The sequence below is a fragment of the Phoenix dactylifera genome, unplaced genomic scaffold (genome assembly GCF_009389715.1).
Source record: "Phoenix dactylifera cultivar Barhee BC4 unplaced genomic scaffold, palm_55x_up_171113_PBpolish2nd_filt_p 001793F, whole genome shotgun sequence".
Lineage (NCBI taxonomy): Eukaryota > Viridiplantae > Streptophyta > Magnoliopsida > Arecales > Arecaceae > Phoenix > Phoenix dactylifera.
In genome coordinates this window covers 6,050-25,431 of record NW_024069089.1, presented here as the reverse complement: position 1 = coordinate 25,431, position 19,382 = coordinate 6,050, and the positions used below count along the sequence as shown (strand labels likewise).

Below are 19,382 nucleotides of genomic sequence, written 5' to 3'. Positions count from 1 at the left end.
GAATGAAATGAGAGTAAAAAAAAGAGACACACAATCACAAACACAAGGCTTTTATAGTGGTTCGGAGCTAACCCTTGCTCCTACGTCCACTCCCCAAGTCTCACTTGGGAATTCACTATAACCCCTCGGATTACAGCCGGTTGTTTTACAAGCTCACAACCAAACTTGTTGTTTTACGAGCTCACAACGAACTCGGTCGGTTTTCCCTGGCTCACCGACTAGAACCACCCCGATTATTTTTTCGGAATCACAATCGAACCCTTACACGTTGGTTTTACACTCGGCTCACCAACCAACCTCTACACCCTTGATTCAATCCCCCGATTGAACCAAGCAAAGACAATATGGAAAGAATAAGAAACAAACAGAAAAACTGAGCTTCTTAAAAAGCAGATTTGCTACAATATAAACTAGAGAAAAGTTAAGAGCCCTCAAACACTTTTGAGTTGGAGTAGAGTAGGGCTTCTTGAACTTTGAGTCTCCTCTGGAATGTCTGGTCGACTTGAATGCAGGAGGAGGCTTCTTTAAAATGCTGGGAAGAGGAAGTTGGATGGAGTTAATGGCGCTCTTCCTTCTTTTCGTTGAAGACAAGTATGCAGAGAATGAATGCTTGATTTCTTTGAATGGAATGGTGCTTCTCTGCCTTGCTACAGTCCTCTGTGGCTATTTAAGCCATCCCCCACGGAAACTAGCCGTTAGACACCTTTTTCTGCCCGTTCTGCACACTCTGCACAACCTGACAATATGTCCGTTGGGGGTCGGAGTCGACTCGCGCGATCAGAAGTCGACTCGGCTGTAGCGGGAGTCGACTCATGCTTTTCTGGAGTCGACTCGGCAACTGTTCCGGATTTGAATTAAAGTGGCCTCTTCGACTGGGAGTCGACTCGACTTGACCCCGAGTCGACTCGCCAACTTCTGGAGCTGACTTGGCATTTTCGGAGTCGGCTCATCTCATGAAATCCATGGAGCTAATTTTCAACTTGGCCCACTCGAGTCAACTCGACAATCCTGGGAGTCGACTCGGCGCTCAGAGCCCGAACTCCTGATCTTCTGTCTTTTGGCTCGTCCAGTCTTGGAGTCGACTCGGACTGTTCTGGAGTCGACTCGGCTCTCAGTTTCCGAAACATGGCCTTCTGCCTTTTTGGTGTAGCGCTGCCTTGGGGTCGACTCGAGCTGTCTGGGAGTCGACTCGGCTCTCAGAGACAATAATTCGGTCTTCTGTCTTTTTGGGGTCGCGCTGTCTCGGAGTCGACTCGCGCATTGCGGGAGTCGACTCGAATCTCAGAGTCCGAAAACTGCTCTCTGACTTTTGCCTTGTGAACCACTGAGAGTCGACTCTCGCTTTCTTTGGAGTCGACCTACCCACCATCGGAGTCGACTCGAATCTCAGGGTCGAAATTCGCTCTCTGACTTTTCTGTCTGTAACTCCTTGGAGTCGACTCATACTACTCCGAAGTCGACTCGGTAAACATCGGAGTCGACTCGTGCACTTCAGGAGTCGACTCGCTGACAGGTTTTAAGTTGTGCCCTTCTGTTCGTCTGTCTGTTCTCAGTCGGAGTCGACTCGTAATGGTCCGGAGTCGACTCGAGCCCGTGCCAGTGATTCTGATACGCTTGGAGTCGACTCGTAATACTCTGGAGTCGACTCGAGTCTCAGACTTTGGTTCAAACTGACTTCTTAACTTATCCAAAATATTATGAACCAAGTCTAGAAACACTTTAGACAAGATTTTCACTAAAACACTCAATTGAATTCATTAGTAAACAAGAGATATACTCAGATGCTTTGAGCTCATCAAAATCAAATAGGGTTATGATCAATCACTCCACAAAATGTACAAGAAATTAAATCACATTAAATGTGTGTGCATTGGATGTGATCATGGACCAGATACAAAAAGAAACCATGAAAGAAGCCTATTTCTGACCCTCTTCTTGAAACTCCTTTTTGATTGTCATGTATTTAGCTTTTATGGGGTTGGTTAGTAATTGAACTAAATCTGATTGTTGTTTGTTGCACTAGGGCTGGATCAGTTCCAAGTATGACTTTTAGTTTCATGTCTCGTCAACCCTCAAGAAAGTGGAGTCATCCTGAAAACAATGTAGTTCAATATGGGCCATTGCTGGTTAATATGGGCTGGCATGCTTGATACTCGCTATGCTGGGTGCTGCTAGTAATGGCATAGGAAGACACTTAAGTCCTTCCTTTGTTCATATGATTTTGAAAAACTATCTCAAAATTTGATGGAAAATATTTTCCATTTGCTAGGAAACAACCCGAAGAAGTTAAACATGCTTGGATATAAAATAGTTTTATTGATAGGATAGATTAGTTGGATTGGTTGATAAAAAAATCGAAAACAGTGACAAATATTATTTCCTAGCAAAATAAGCACTACAAAAATGACTTGTTTGTGTTTATTCATTTTTCTTATGTTTTGATAAGTTAATAGCAACTTTGCCATAACACGATGAACAAAAATACAAGCCAAATTTAGTAATTGAAGGAATTAAATTCCAATAAGAGTCCTAAGCCACTCAGCCTCAGGAGAAGAGGTATCCATGGAAATGACTTTTGCTTACACTATGCTCCTAGCGATTACAATTTGTTCATCGGAAACCCAAGTAATCACATCACCTCGTAAAAGGAAATTTTAACTTTGTAAATAAGCTTACATCTTAAGAGTTAGTTATACATCAATATATCCTTTTATTATGTTTGAAAAACTAGTATAATATAGGGGAAATCCATTATATTTTGTGAATATTTGAATAATAATTCAAGAGAAGACCAATGTTGTTTCTTTGGGCTATTGGGGTATGTACAATCTCTCTATGGTAGGTTGAGTTTTTATTTTATTATGTTCTATATGAAATTTATCTTCCGAGCATATTTAAGTTGAGGAACAAGCTTTTGTAAGTTTTTGTCAGATGTAAATTGAGATCATGTGATGTTGAAACATGTTTACAGTTTTATTACTTGAATTTCTTCAACATCTTATGGGTACGATTATGAGTCAAAGCTATTCCTTTGATTGATTTAATTAATGTGATTCGTAAAGTCATAACTGCTTCACTTATTACTAAGATATAAGTTTACATCAAGAAAGGCCTAATTGATCTGAACAGGTCAAGAACTAGTACAATTCGAGTAGTCAGGTTGGTTCGTCCGCTTTAAAGCCTCCTAAGCCTCCCCCCAACCACCCGATACACTAGGTCCCCTCTCTCTCTCTCTCGCCCCTCCCCCCTGACACACTCTTGAGGTCCTCTCTCTCCCTCTCCTCTCCTCTCCTCTCCTCTCTCTCTCTCTCGCAAATCTATGGCTGTATTGTTGCCACCAGCCTCCTCCGCGACTCCATCTCTGCCTATGCTATCGCCGTAGCTGCCGCCACCCCTTTAACCTCTCCCTTTCCCACCTCGTCTTCCGCGTTGCTCCCCCCTGCTCCACCTTTGCCTTTTCTGCTGAAGTGGGGCTTGGCCTTGGTGCCCATTTAAGCCCATCCACCTCTCTCTACCCGTCCCTTCGTCCCTCTCTCTCCCTCCCTTCGTGCCTCTCTCTCCCCCTCCCTCTCCCTCCCTGTCTCTCTCTCTCATCCTCTGTTTCTCCCTCTTCCCCTCCCTTTTAGTACACCTCAGTATGGCATGGTATGGTATGGACCGTATTGTACCAAATCGGTCGCTGGCCAATAAGACCTTTAGTACCAGTTCGACGAACCTTGGCTTTAGTTTCATTTTCAATTTTAATTTAGTGTCGGATTAGATTTTATCCACATAAACATAGAGGATGACATAATCATTTCCAGTTAAGTATAAATTCATCGTTGTTCGTTTGCTATAAAACCATGCAATTGGGTTACTTTATCAAATTGTATACCATTGTTTTATTGTTTGTTTAAGCCCATAAAGAGTTTAACTAATCTAGATACCTTATATTTTTTATCTTTACAATGAATTCTTCATGTTGCCCCACTTGCTCTTCTTTCTGAATTTATTAAGGCATCATTAACATTTATTGGATGTACAACCAACTTATATATAGAAGGAAAAGCTAGTAAAGACTCTAATACATAAGCAAAACTCAGTAGAACTTTAATCAAGATTATCTTATTCAAAAGAGATTAAGTATTGAAATGATGACTATCTTAGAAGAGATGTAAGTGTTGCACAAATTGTAACAAAGTGATGAAGAACTAATTTATTGGTATACAAAAGCTAGTAAAGACTCTAATACATAGCAAAACTCAGTAGAACTTTAATCAAGATTATCTTATTCACAAGATATTAAGTATCAAAATGATGACTATGTCTTAGAAGAGATGTAAGAGTTGCACAAATTGTGACCATGTGTTGAAGAACTAATTTATTGGTATAAGAAAGTGTAACAATGATTTGAGGTGGTTAGCTAAGGAGATTTGTGTGGATATGTGAAATACTCTAGCACGAGGAGGGAAAGAACTAAGCTAATTTGGATGGGAATGGGAGAGGTGATGTGAAAAAGCTTGCTAGTAAATCTCTAATATAGAAGCAAACAAAGTAAAACTTCAATCAAGATTATCTTGTCCACAAGCAATTATCAAAATGATGATTGTCTTAGAAGAGGTGTAAGAGTTGCACAAATTGTGACCATGTGCTGAAGAACTAATTTCATTGGTATACACAAAGTATAACAAAGATTTAAGGTGGTTAGGTAGGTAGATCTGCAAGGATATATTAAATGGTCCAGCATGAGGAGGGAAGGAGCTAAGCTAATTTGGAATGGTGGGCTGGTGGGGCATGCTCTCCTCGTGGGGTGAGGTCGCAGGTTTGATCTGGATGGTGGCATATCACCACCATATTTGTTATATTGTCATATGGCACTATTCTGTAGGATGAGATTGGTCGAACTGATTTTCATGTATGCTCTTCCAAATTAAACTGGACTTCTGATAGTTATATATGCAGTTTTCCCCTTTTTTTATTGCTTTGCATGATTGAAAGTGGTTGCAATAATAATGTGATCCATGATAGGATGAATTACAAATGATCCAAGAAGCTGACTCCATGTAGCGGGGACTAGGTTTAGTGATTATGTGTAGAAACATAGCAATGATTTTTCTCTTCTTGCAATTATTCTTTATCCAAAATTATCATTTTCTGTTATTCTTCTTGCCTGCTATGTCACACCTGTATAATGGTCAATATAATCATACATGGAGAACACTGCATGTAATGCAAATTGATTATTATATTATATGGAAAGGGGAAAGAGGTCATGGGTTATTTGGACATACCATGGCATGCTTTAGAAGTTTTAGGGGAATTAATTGTTACTTTCTTGTTATCTAACTCGTATTCTTGAAATCATATTTCAAGATAATCAAAGGAACTTCATGAAGAAGCCAAATTGCTAATATTTTTGTCATGCCCCCGTCCCGAGATCGCGGGCCGGGGGTCGCGCCAACCGCCGTACACCTGTAGGAAACTCTCCCCACGAGCATGCAAGGCATCTAAACCAAACACCTCAATTATGCAATTCTAAAATAATTTAACTGAATAAATGCAATCTTATTCCATTGACTAACTCAAGTCATAAGGTCTCACAAGTCTAAATACGCAGCGGAATAATCATTTACCAACATGCAGAAATCTAGTTCTTAAAATAACAAAAGTCCACCAATCATAATAAATGTCCATAATAACAAATCAACTTAAATAACCCTAATCTAAGATAACTTGTGCCACAATCCTTCTAGTCGCTCTCCCCAATTTGAATCCCCAATAGATTAGTTCTCGAAATCTGTAAAACAACAAGAGATAATATAATGAGCTAGACAGCCCAGTAAGTAATGAACACTCTAGCTAGATAAATCAAGCAATAATATGTGGAAAATAAATAAATATGCAGTTCCAAAGTATAAGTCAAATATTTCTTGAATTCATAAGATTCTTTTCGCGGTTTCAAGATTCTTTCACATATTCAATTCATCTTGTCGATCCTGGACTATGACCACATGTTCCCTGTGGCAGGGTCATCAACACCGACTAATCTTCTTGGGGTGAGTCCTTCAGGACAGTCCATTGCCAACGTATCTGCCCCCATTGGCGGGGTCCTCAACATAGCCAGGTCGATAGTTCAATTAGTTCTCTATTTCATATTTCAGTTATAAAAACATACAGAGTCAAAACCAAATATCGTTCATATCTTAACCTCTTTCAATTTACCAGATTCAACTCAACAGCCAAGGACTATGACCACATGTTCCCTGTGGCAGGGTCATATCACCGACTATTCTTCTTGCGGTACCAATGTATTAGCCCCCATTGGCAGGGTCCTCAACATAGCTCGACTGCAAGTCTGAATCTATTTCAAGTCATTATCTTTTCTTACATTATGTTCAGTGTTTCAAGCTGAAAAAATACAATGTCAGAGCAATTAAATACAATTCAAACCAGAAGCAAATACGTTCAATCAGAGTCATACAATATTCTAAAAAAATATACATATAATCCATGCATCAAATTCGTAATCACAAATAATTTGATTCATAAAACAGATATTTACTTTTCCGATAAATCTAGTAAAGAGGTTACATCACTTACCTTGCGAACGCGATCCATAACAAATCCAATTAATTCCGCAAATCCCTCGCAGAACCTAATATTCAAAAACCATATTTTCTTTTAAAATTCATCACAATATATATATAAAACCTAAATTTTAACATTCTCCCAGGGCCGACCCTGCCGAAGTGTCTAGCACCCCGGGTTCGGGTTCGGATCCGGGTTCATACCCGTAAACCACCCTCCTTTTATTTATTTATTCCTTTTTTTTCCTTTTCTTTTCTTTTCTTTTTCTTTTCTTTTCTTTTTTCCTTCTTTCCTTTTTCTTTTCCCTTCTCCCGACTCCCCTCTTCTTCTTCGGTGAGATAGGGGACCCGTGAGCCCCCGCCCCCTTCTTCTTCCCTCTCGGTCGGGCCCAAGGGCGGCCGTGGTGGCCGGCCCTGATAGCGGCAGGAGGTGGCGGAGGAAGTCCGACCACTCCCGGCGGCTGGCGGCGGCGAACAAGGCCGACGGTGGAGCATTCGGCCGACCCATTTTTGGACCCAAGTTTCCGGCGATCGGCCCGCCCCAACCCCCAACACATCATGGCCAAGCATCAAGCAAGGAGAAGGAGAAGTTTACCTTAGCCCCGACGAAGATCCGGCGCCTCTCTTCTCCGGCGGCAAGGAAGGAGACCACCCGGTGCCGTGGCTCCTCTCTCTCTCTCTCTCCCTCTCTCCCTCTCTCTCGATGGCCATACGAAGAAGACCCTCCCCCCTTTGCGTGCGGCGGCTCTCCTTCGGTGGGCTCAAAGGAGAAGAAGGAGAAGGAAGCCCTAAAACAGGGCTCCTCCTTCTTCTTCGGGATGGAGGATCCATCCCGTTGCCTCACGTGCGTTGCACGTGAGGTCAAGTATTGGGACTGGGCCGGTCAAGTGGACCGGGCCCAGTTCCAGGGTCTCACATTCCCCCCTCCTAAAAAAAAATTTCGTCCCCAAAATTTGCGTACTTGCAGTTTCAAAAAGTTGAGGGTATTTCTGTTTCATCTCATCTTCCAGTTCCCAGGTAGCTTCTCTTTCTGAATGATGGCTCCACTGCACCTTGACATAAGGTATAACACGGTGTCTCAAAACTTGATCTTTTCTGTCCACTATCCGCACTGGATGCTCTTTATATGATAGATCTTCTCTAACTTGTATAGGCTCAAGCTCCGTGACATTACTTGGGTCTGGTATATATTTCTTTAACATCGAGACATGGAAAACATCGTGTACACCAGCCAGAGAAGGCGGCAGGGCAAGTCTGTAAGCCACCTTACCAATTCTTTCTAAGATCTCGAACGGACCAACAAATCTGAGATTCAATTTTCCTCGAATGCCGAATCTTGCAACTCCCTTTGTAGGTGATATTTTAAGAAATACATGGTCACCAACTTGAAATTCTAATTCTCGTCTTCTATTATCCGCATAACTCTTCTGTCTACTTTGTGCAGTCCGAAGGCGATCTCTGATTAGCTGAATTTTCTCAACTGTCTGTTGTAGAAGTTCAGGGCCCAACAATTTTCGTTCACCAATATCATCCCAACAAATTGGCGAACGACATTTTCTTCCGTATAAAGCTTTATAAGGCGCCATCTGTATGCTACTCTGATAACTGTTGTTATATGCAAATTCTATCAGAGGTAGATGCTCATCCCAAGAACCCTTCATATCTATGACGCAAGCTCTCAACATATCCTCGAGAATCTGAATGGTCCTCTCAGACTGACCATCGGTCTGAGGGTGAAAGACAGTACTAAAACATAATTTTGTCCCCAAAGCCTTATGCAAGCTTTTCCAAAATTGTGATACAAATCTAGTATCTCGATCAGACACAATGGATACTGGAATACCGTGCAGTCTCACAATTTCTTTAATGTACAATTTAGCTAGCCTTTCCAGGCCGAACCCAACTTTGATAGGTAAAAAGTGTGCCGATTTGGTTAGCCTATCCACTATCACCCATACTGGGAGTCTTTGGTAGTCCTGTTACAAAGTCCATAGAAATTTGTTCCCACTTCCATATTGGAATGTCAAGAGGCTGAAGCGGCCCTGCAGGTCTTTGGTGTTCAGCTTTAACCTGCTGACATACTAGACATTGTGCCACGAATTGAGCAATTTCTCTTTTCATGTTGTTCCACTAATACAATTCCTTTAAATCTCTATACATCTTAGTTCCTCCTGGGTGCACTGTGTATCCAGACTGATGGGCTTCTTTAAGAATTTTCTGTTTGATTTCTAAATCCATAGGTACACAAATTCTATTCCGATACCTCAAAGATCCGTCCTCATGAATCCTGAATTCAGATATATCTCCTGCTTCTATCGACTTCCGAATCTTCAATAACTGCTGGTCATTACCCTGAGCTATCTTGATCCTCTCTATGAGGGTCGGCTGAACCTGCATATAAGCCAGTTGAGTCCTTGTGCCAGGTACTCGAATTCCTAGTTCAAGTTTCCTCACATCTTCCAAAATATGTAGTTGGCTAGTAATCAAAGTAGCCATATTTCCTATTGACTTTCTGCTCAAGGCATCTGCAACAACGTTAGCTTTTCCAGGGTGATAATTTATCGTTAGATCATAGTCCTTCAACAATTCCAGCCATCTTCTTTGTCTCAAATTCAATTCCTTCTGGGTAAATATATATTTCAAACTTTTGTGATCTGTAAACACCTCGCATTGCACGCCGTATAGATGATGTCTCCAAATCTTGAGAGCAAAAATCACAGCTGCTAACTCCAAATCATGAGTAGGATAATTTTGCTCATAAGGTTTTAATTGTCTAGAGGCATAGGCTACTACCTTACCATGCTGTATTAAAACACAGCCGAGTCCCTTCCTTGAAGCATCACTATAAATTGTGAATCCATCATCACCTATAGGTATAGTAAGAATAGGTGCTGTAACCAATCGCCTCTTTAATTCCTGAAAGCCTCGTTCACATTCTTCAGTCCATTCAAACTTAACTCCTTTTTGAGTTAAGCGAGTCAAAGGTATAGCTATAGAGGAAAATCCTTCCATAAATCGTCTGTAATAGCCTGCCATTCCTAGAAAGCTGCGAATCTCAGAAACATTAGTAGGCCTGTTCCATTGTACTACAGCTTCCACTTTAGCTGGATCCACAGAAATCCCATCTCCGGATATGATATGCCCCAAAAACGATATCTCATTCAACCAAAACTCACACTTCTTTAATTTAGCATAGAGCTTCTCCCTCCTTAAGAGTTGAAGTACGCTTCGTAAATGTTCCTCATGTTCTTCTTTTCCTTTTGAATAAATTAAAATGTCATCAATGAACACCACCACAAATCGATCTAGAAAAGATTTAAATATTCTGTTCATTAAGTCCATAAAAGCTGCTAGGGCATTCATCAATTCAAAAGGCATCACCAAGAATTCATAATGTCCATAACGAGTTCTGAATGCAGTCTTGGGTATATCTTCCGCTTTGATCTTTAGCTGATGATATCCTGTGCGGAGATCAATCTTAGAGAAAACATGTGCACCTTGCAACTGGTCAAATAAATCATCTATTCGAGGCAAAGGGTACTTGTTCTTTATAGTGACTTTATTCAATTCTCTATAGTCAATGCAGAGTCTCATGCTTCCATCTTTCTTTTTCACAAAGAACACTGGAGCTCCCCAAGGTGACACACTAGGTCGTATAAAACCCTTGTCCAGTAAATCTTGCAACTGATCTTTCAATTCTTTTAATTCAGCCGGGGCCATTCGATAAGGAGCTTTAGAAATCGGACCTGAACCGGGTACAAGATCAATAATGAATTCAATTTCTCTGTCCGGTGGCAATCCTGATAACTCCTCGGAAAAGACGTCCGAAAATTCATTCACTATAGGGATATCCTCTATCTTTAGTTCATCTTGTTGTATATCAATTACTGAGGCCAGATAACCTGTGCATCCTTTCCTTAACATTCGTCCAGCTTGCAAAGCCGAGATAATATGAGGAAAAGCAGTTCCCTGGTTTCCACAGAAACTGAATGCCGGTTCCCCCGGAATTTGAAAGTTTACCCTCTTGCCATGACAGTCTACTGAGGCATGATAGGTAGCAAGCCAATTCATCCCAGAATGACATCAAAATCCCACATATCAAGTACAATCAGATCCACAGGTAACTCCCTATCTATTATTTCAATTTTACATGACTTGCATATAACATCAGTGCTCAACATACCACCTACTGGTGTCTCCACATAGAACTTAGTGGTCATAGATTCACATAATATGTCATGTACTTTGACAAAGTTTGAGGATATGAATGAATGTGTGACACCAGGATCAAATAAGACATAAGCATAAATATTGGATACAGGAATAGTACCTGTCACCACTGCATTAGAAGCTTGTGCATCCTGCTGTGTAAGTGCAAATACCCTTCCTTGAGTCTTTGGCCTCTGACTTCCTTCCATTGCCTGCGTAGATTTATTCTCGTTTTTTTGTGGGCAGTCTGCAATTTTATGACCTTTCAGTCCGCAATGAAAACAAGAACCTGTAACCCAGGGACAATTTGCAAATTCATGATTACCGCCACATCTTGAACACTTCCCATTCTCATTTTTAAGATTTCTATCTTTATTTGGCTTCTGAGCTGGGTTCTTGAAATTCTTGTTTCCCCCTTTAAATTCAGCAGGTCTGTTTCTTTTCTTTTGGTTTCTTTCCCTTTCAGCAAAAGCTTCGTTGACTTCCCTTTCAATGATTAAAGCTTTATTCACCACAGCTGCGTAGGTAGTCAACTCATAGGGTACCACTTGCTTCCTAATTTCAGTCTTCAATCCCATCTCAAACTTGTGCACTCGGTCTTGTTCATCCTCTACCAATTTCGGAACAAATTTGGCTAGTTCTGTGAATTTGGCTTCATATTCGGCCACTGTCATGCCCCTTTGCTTCAAATGGATAAATTCTTGTTCCTTCTGTGTCCTTACACTCCGAGGAAAATATTTATCATAGAATGCTTTTCGAAATTTATCCCAAGTGAGAGGTTCCCCATCATGCTTAAATTTATGCTCCAACATCTGCCACCAATTAAATGCTTCTCCCTGCAACATGTATGATGCAAACAGAAGTTTTTCATCGTCCCGGCATCTTAAGACAGCAAATGCTTTTTCCATCTCCGTAAGCCGATTGTCTGCTTCCAAAGGTTCTGTAGTCCCCTGAAAAGCTGGAGGAGCCAGTCTCTTAAATTCAGCTATGCTGCTACGATGTTCACACTGTTTCCCTCGTCCTTGTTGAGGCTGTGTCTGGAGCAACTGTGCTTGTTGTTGGAGCAACTGCTGTTGCACCTACTGTTGCATTTGCATGAGGCCCACCATGGTCTGCATAACCTGGCTTAAGCCCGGTTCCTGTCCCGTTTGAGGGCTCATGACTCCCTCCTGCTGAGGGATACTCGTAGCCCGTTGGGATGTGCTGTCAGCATGCCGGTTCGGTATCTCATTCGTAGCACCAATAGTAGTCTTTTTCGCCCGATGTTGAGGCATTCTGACCTATATGCATCAAATCACAGCAAATTCATAAAAAGAAAGCTCACCGAATTAAAATATTTTTTATAAGAATAATCATCACATTCTTTACATCTAACGTCCCAATGTCCCTAGTGTCTACCCACCTATACTCATATCGGGTATGATTCTGTCTTAGATTCTATCCAACCTGGCTTTGATACCACTTAAGATGTCACGCCCCCTTCCCGAGATCGCGGGCCGGGGGTCGCGCCAACCGCCGCACACCTGTAGGAAACTCTCCCCACGAGCATGCAAGGCATCTAAACCAAACACCTCAATTATGCAATTCTAAAATAATTTAACTGAATAAATGCAATCTTATTCCATTGACTAACTCAAGTCATAAGGTCTCACAAGTCTAAATACGCAGCGGAATAATCATTTACCAACATGCAGAAACCTAGTTCTTAAAATAACAAAAGTCCACCAATCATAATAAATGTCCATAATAACAAATCAACTTAAATAACCCTAATCTAAGATAACTTGTACCACAATCCTTCTAGTCGCTCTCTCCAATTTGAATCCCCAATAGATTAGTTCTCGAAATCTGTAAAACAACAAGAGATAATATAATGAGCTAGACAGCCCAGTAAGTAATGAACACTCTAGCTAGATAAATCAAGCAATAATATGTGAAAAATAAATAAATATGCAGTTCGAAAGTATAAGCCAAATATTTCTTGAATTCATAAGATTCTTTTCGCGGTTTCAAGATTCTTTCACATATTCAATTCATCTTGTCGATCCTGGACTATGACCACATGTTTCCCTGTGGCAGGGTCATCAACACCGACTAATCTTCTTGTGGTGAGTCCTTCAGGACAGTCAATTGCCAACGTATCTGCCCCCATTGGCGGGGTCCTCAACATAGCCAGGTCGATAGTTCAATTAGTTCTCTATTTCATATTTCAGTTATAAAAACATACAGTGTCAAAATCAAATATCGTTCATATCTTAACCTCTTTCAATTTACCAGATTCAACTCAACAGCCAAGGACTATGACCACATGTTCCCTGTGGCAGGGTCATATCACCGACTATTCTTCTTGCAGTACCAATGTATTAGCCCCCATTGGCAGGGTCCTCAACATAGCTCGACTGCAAGTCTGAATCTATTTCAAGTCATTATCTTTTCTTACATTATGTTCAGTGTTTCAAGCCGAAAAAATACAATGTCAGAGCAATTAAATACAATTCAAACCAGAAGCAAATACGTTCAATCAGAGTCATACAATATTCTAAAAAATATACATATAATCCATGCATCAAATTCGTAATTACAAATAATTCGATTCGTAAAACAGATATTTACTTTGCCGATAAATCTAGTAAAGAGGTTACATTACTTACCTTGCGAACGTGATCCACAACAAATCCAATTAATTCCGCAAATTCCTCGCAGAACCTAATATTCAAAAACCATATTTTCTTTTAAAATTCATCACAATATATATATAAAACCTAAATTTTAACATTCTCCCAGGGCCGACCCTGCCGAAGTGTCTAGCACCCCGGGTTCGGGTTCGGATCCGGGTTCATACCCGTAAACCACCCTCCTTTTATTTATTTATTCCTTTTTTTCCTTTTCTTTTCTTTTTCTTTTCTTTTCTTTTTTCCTTCTTTCCTTTTTCTTTTCCCTTCTTCTCCCGACTCCCCTCTTCTTCTTCGGCGAGACAGGGGACCTGTGAGCCCCCGCCCCCCTTCTTCTTCCCTCTCGGTCGGGCCCAAGGGCGGCCGTGGTGGCCGGCCCTGACAGCGGCAGGAGGTGGCGGAGCAAGTCCGACCACTCCCGGCGGCTGGCGGCGGCGAACAAGGCCGACGGTGGAGCATTCGGCCGACCCATTTTTGGACCCAAGTTTCCGGCGATCGGCCCGCCCCAACCCCCAACACATCATGGCCAAGCGTCAAGCAAGGAGAAGGTGAAGTTTACCTTAGCCCCGATGAAGATCCGGCGCCTCTCTTCTCCGGCGGCAAGGAAGAAGGAGACCACCCGGTGCCGTGGCTCCTCTCTCTCTCTCTCTCCCTCTCTCTCGGTGGCCACACGAAGAAGACCCTCCCCCCTTTGCGTGCGGCGTCTCTCCTTCGGTGGGCTCAAAGGAGAAGAAGAAGGAGAAGGAAGCCCTAAAACAGGGCTCCTCCTTCTTCGGGATGGAGGATCCATCCCGTTGCCTCACGTGCGTTGCACGTGAGGTCAAGTATTGGGACTGGGCCGGTCAAGTGGACCGGGCCCAGTTCCAGGGTCTCACAATTTTAGAGTTTGCTAGCTTCTTAAGTGATGATAAAGAATGGCCTGGTGCATCAGTCTTTTGCTATTGTAGCTTTTGGGGAGGGTTAGATGTACACAGCCTTACCCCCGCATACAGAGAGACTGTTTTCATATTTCAATTCTGTGACTTTTAGGTCATAATGAAGCAACTTTACTGTTGCGCCAAGGCTCGCCTTTTTCAGTGATGATAATAGAGAATAATTTTGTTGGCTTGTATGGATAAGTAAGACATGTTTTTGAGTTTGTCTGTTCCCAAAGAACTCCTTGAAAGCCTATTACTTCATGAATCATTGTCTATGTACTGTGGATTTTTGAATATGTAATGCTTCATTTTGAAGTATCTGATTCTTAGATACTTGTCCAGTCCAACATCCTTGTATAGGTGGTTATGTTTGATGAACAGTGTTAGCTTAGGTAAAGAAGCAGTTGACCGTAATGTTGCTGATCGTGGTTCTATGGCCTCATGTTCTAACAATCTTTGACATATTACAGAACTTTCATGAAAACATTGCAAACTTTATATGTTTTCTTTTGAGCTTTTGGGAGAAAGGTATGGTTGAATAGGTTCACATAAATAATTGTGAATAATCTGTCAAGCATATCTGCACAGCGAGACATTGTGGAAGTCTACTCAGATGTCACTGATCATATAAAGTTTTAAAGATTGGATGTCATGAGTATTTTATTAAACTCAGATAAGATCTGTTTTTCATTTTTTCCATAATTTTTTCCTAATTCAATATTCACTGAAGTTAGCTAAGGTTGTTGCGAAGTAGGCACCAGGGAAAATTTGTCTTGTGCATGTGCATACTGATTAAGAATACTTGGTCATTGTGTTCAAATTATGTATCTTGTTCCATTATTTTGTGCAACATGTTGATCTGTATATGTATAAAATCTCATCTCATCCCTACTTCTCCAAGTGCTGATGTTTGTTTATGTAGCAGCGGACATTACTTGTTTTCCCACACAACAATAACAGTATTTGTTGGATGAGTTTAGTTTTCTCTGTATTGGAAGTGATTGCCGAACATTATGAATTGGTGGCATGTAGGTTTCCCGTGTTGAGAAATAGGAAAACTTGATTGCATACATCTAAATATAGCCCAAGCAACTAGCAATTACTGAGTGATTGGAGGCACCTATTTCTTTCTCAGTGTCACTTACATATCCTTTCTGATTGAAGGCACTATTTCTTTCTTAGTGCCACCTACATTTGCTTTGTTTTGGTGATCATGGTTTACCTGCGCTTTTGTTATAGCTATTTCAGTTGCCTGTATGTCCATAACTAGTCATTTCATCTTCTGGAACAGGTTTCCATGTTTCAAGAGTTGCTTTCATGAATGAGTAGTCTCATTTCAGATAATTCCATTAGCTATAATGGAGCCATGTTATGTCTTATTTGTGTTGCATGATTTGTGTCTTAACTCACTCGAGGTTTTTTTTTTTTTTTTGGTGTAGGGATAAGGCTTACTTTGTGGATCTCTTCGTAAGGGCATCCAACATGCCAGCTATAAAAATGTATGAAAAGGTATGTGCTGTTTATCAAAACTTTACAAGATCAATCATTCCAACTGGTTCACATTTTCTGTTGAGAGTCTTGGGTAACAAGCTGATAGACGAGGCATTAGAGTGCGCTGGGTTCACATTTGACAGCCTATCATATTTGGATAGGTGAAAAAAATGTGAACCCTTTATTGAGGGCCATTAGGCTGCGTTCTAGAACTGGACCATTACTATTGTCAACATGAAAAGAATACCGCAATGCATATTCTATAATTCAAATCACGGTAAGAAAGACTCAATATTGATAGAAATCCATGCTGTTCTGAAACAGTCACTATGGGTATTAGAAATGATAGGGTCCCAGTGTAACAAAGGGCCTGCTGTTGTTTTTCTACTTCTGTTTCTCTACAAAGTAGTGAGATATGGCATGATTGCTGTTGAAGATAGCATTTGCAGAAAATTTGTGCTATCTGTTGCTTTTATTTTCCCTCCTTTTTGAAAGCATAAAGTCTTTGCTTCTAGAAACTCAAACTTTTACAAACAATTTGAAGGAAAAAAGGGTTTTATCATACAAATTGTTTAGTCTAGTTCATTTTCTTTCTTGGATTATGCAAACAAAAACAATACCAAATGAGCCTTAAGATTTTGGTATAACTGCCAGCTCGTTTGTTTCATGACAGCTGTCATGGCCATTGAAAACTTAATGCATCAGACAAGAAACAAACCCATTTTCGAACCAGCATTAATCAGGCAGTTGGTACCACGTGGGATTTAATATCGATGACCAGAACTTTTGTTTTTGTAATAACAATGCCACAAGTTAGGGTGCTTGCGTCATGGTGCATTGCTTATTCTAGAAATGTCTGATAGCAGGTTCATAGTCCGCACAGCACACATCATAAATTTAACACTGTAGCTCAGGAATACCTATCTACGTTTCTTCTTACTCTTTTTCTTAATCTGCTTCTTTCACAGCTTGGCTATGTCATCTATCGGCGGGTTCTGCGTTACTACTCTGGGGAAGAAGATGGTCTGGGTAAGTGACTGCCAACAATCAAGTGATAATATTCAAATTATTCATGACGTGTTCTGTATTTCTCATGAAGTCGTCTGTCATTTTCAGATATGAGGAAAGCATTATCGCAAGATGTTGAGAAGAAGTCTGTCATACCATTTAAAAGGCCGATTACACCTGACGAACTTGAATATGATTGACTAGCGTGCCTTCATTAGTGAGATGCATTTTGCATGTTAGTACAATTGATTGCTAAACAAGTACATGTATTTCAGTAATTTAAAACACGTGATAAGAGTAACTGTTTTGCATTATATAGAACATTTATGTATCATTTTAACAGTGTAAAGGTACTCGGTCCAAAGAGCACCTTGAAGATTTGACCCTTGAGAGCAACCATGGGCAGTGAACAGCATGGCAAAAACTTTTTAATGAAGGGTAATTTTTTCTTGGGCTCTTGAGAGTACTGAGACTCTGGAGTGCGCACTGAACCAGCTTTGGCCTCTCTGAGTCTGCTTTCTTTTGCTCATCCTTTGTATCTGTGTTGTTCCATGTGGTGTCCAGTTTAGATGGAAGGGGAATTTTTGTGATCTCCATAGCCATGAAGACTGCAGTATGCCCGAGCCTTCTTATTGTTTGTAAAGATTTTATCTTAGATTATTGCATATTGTCCATGGGACTGAAGACCAATCACTCTAAATGTTTTTAAGTCAGGAACCAAACTTCCTGGAGTAATATTTCAAGCAAAGTCCTCGTTAAATGCAAGCTTCTACTGCACTTGGTGTGTTTCGGTCGAGATAAAGCACAATCCATGGGTCACAACCCGTTTAGGGCAGAAAGTTAAACGATTTATGCATTACAATTGATCAAGTGCGACTCTTCCAAAATTCTCTTTTTCAGATGGCCAATACAATCTGCATGTCTGCATGTATACTTTTAAGCGCGGCATCCAGCGCTAGCTTCCATTTAGTCCAAATGCATAGCTCTCATCTCCATTCATCAACTAAGCAATGCTGTGTTCTATTTTTTCTTTTCTTTTATTTTTTTTAAAAGCGGGAGGTTTACACGCCCACCTGGATTTCATTGAGATTATGAAGGTCATGGTAGGCATACAAGTACTGTGGACAGGACAGTCAAAATACAAGGATAATGAAGTTAGGTAGACAGCAGATCTAATTATAAATATTAAATAACACCTATGCAGTCGAATTGCTCCACATTATAATTTGAAGGAAGATCTAAACGTCACTAGTGGATTCTAGATATTGACCCCAAGTTCCGGTCTGCCTTCTAACCGGTTCATCTGGTTGCTTTCGTTTTGTCATCCCGCCCAAACTATTGACAAACTAGAACATTATCTTATCCGTTTATAGTACCCTTCTCTTGGTAGCTGCTCATAATAGGACCACCCCAAGCCCTCTCAATTGTATGCCAGGAGTTCAATCCTGCTGTGATTTTGTTTTTTTTCTTTTAATGGAGCAAATTCTGACTCAGGCCAAGAATCTTCTCAGGAGGACATAGGAGGCCAAGAATCCACGCTAACTTGACAGCCAAATCACATAAATCACATGGCGTTGCATGACAGATACTTGATTCATAGGTGCCCATCAGTTTTAAAGTTTGTAGTTTGGCAGGCAGTCAAATGAGAGGTTAAATAATCTTACAGGAAAGCGCGTACATTAGTTCTAACAATGGCTTCACGCACAAATGGAATTTGAATTTCAAAATCACATTCAGTGCATCTGTACTTTAGGCCACCTAAATCAAAACTTAAAGAAAATATTGGAGTTATGTTCGGAATGCAAGATTGTTGAAATTGATAAATAGAACCCAGCATATCAAAATTTGAGAGCATAAACCATGCTCTTAGACCTAAAAGTGCCGTATTTTCCCCTAGGCATAGGAGTCATCTGAAGACCTACGTATAGCTCAAAACCTTTTGGATGGTGGAAAATTCTTCATCATTTTTCGAAAAAAAAATGATGCCTCTGTTTCAGAATGCATCTGAACAAGCCCAAAGTTTCATTACTTTTTTTCTGAAAAGCATGTAGAAAGTCATTTTTTTTAATAATAAATTTATTAAATCAAAATTTAGAGGCATGGTCCTCATCAATTCAAGAGGTCCTGGTCTCCTAGAAAATTATATTTATGCAAATGATTCTTCTCTCGAGTACACTTTGCATATTTCTCTATTTACCTTGGGGCTTCTAAGCATTATTTAATTTAAAGCAGTCCTAATGCATTCCGATGAATGTGTAATAGCGAGTGGCAATAGCTTTCAGAGACTGATGGATTCTAGACATTGATAAAAACCTATGATAGTGTGGTATAGCTAATAGTTATGTCACGCCCCCGACCCGAGATCGCGAGCCGGGGGTCGCACCAACCGCCGCACACCTGTAGGAAACTCTCTCCACGAGCATGCAAGGCATCTAAACCAAACATCTCAATTATGTAATTTTAAAATAATTTAACTGAATAAATGCAATCTTATTTTATTGACTAACTCAAGTCATAAT

General features: G+C 40.6%; 1 protein-coding gene across 2 annotated transcripts in view; it reads left to right on the top strand.

Moving 5' to 3' along the window:
- The window catches only part of LOC103695677 (N-terminal acetyltransferase B complex catalytic subunit NAA20), a 47,131-nt gene extending 29,805 nt beyond the window's left edge, over positions 1–17,326 (top strand). Inside the window, exons 5-7 of one of the 2 annotated variants that reach the window (XM_039122835.1) lie at positions 15,804–15,873; positions 16,824–16,884; positions 16,972–17,326. In XM_039122835.1, coding sequence (XP_038978763.1) covers positions 15,804–15,873; positions 16,824–16,884; positions 16,972–17,063 — 223 coding nt within the window. In that variant the 3' untranslated portion in view covers positions 17,064–17,326. The remainder of the gene's footprint in view (positions 1–15,803; positions 15,874–16,823; positions 16,885–16,971) is intronic. The other variant, XM_039122836.1, reaches the window with a different exon arrangement.
- Positions 17,327–19,382: the final 2,056 nt, after the last annotated feature.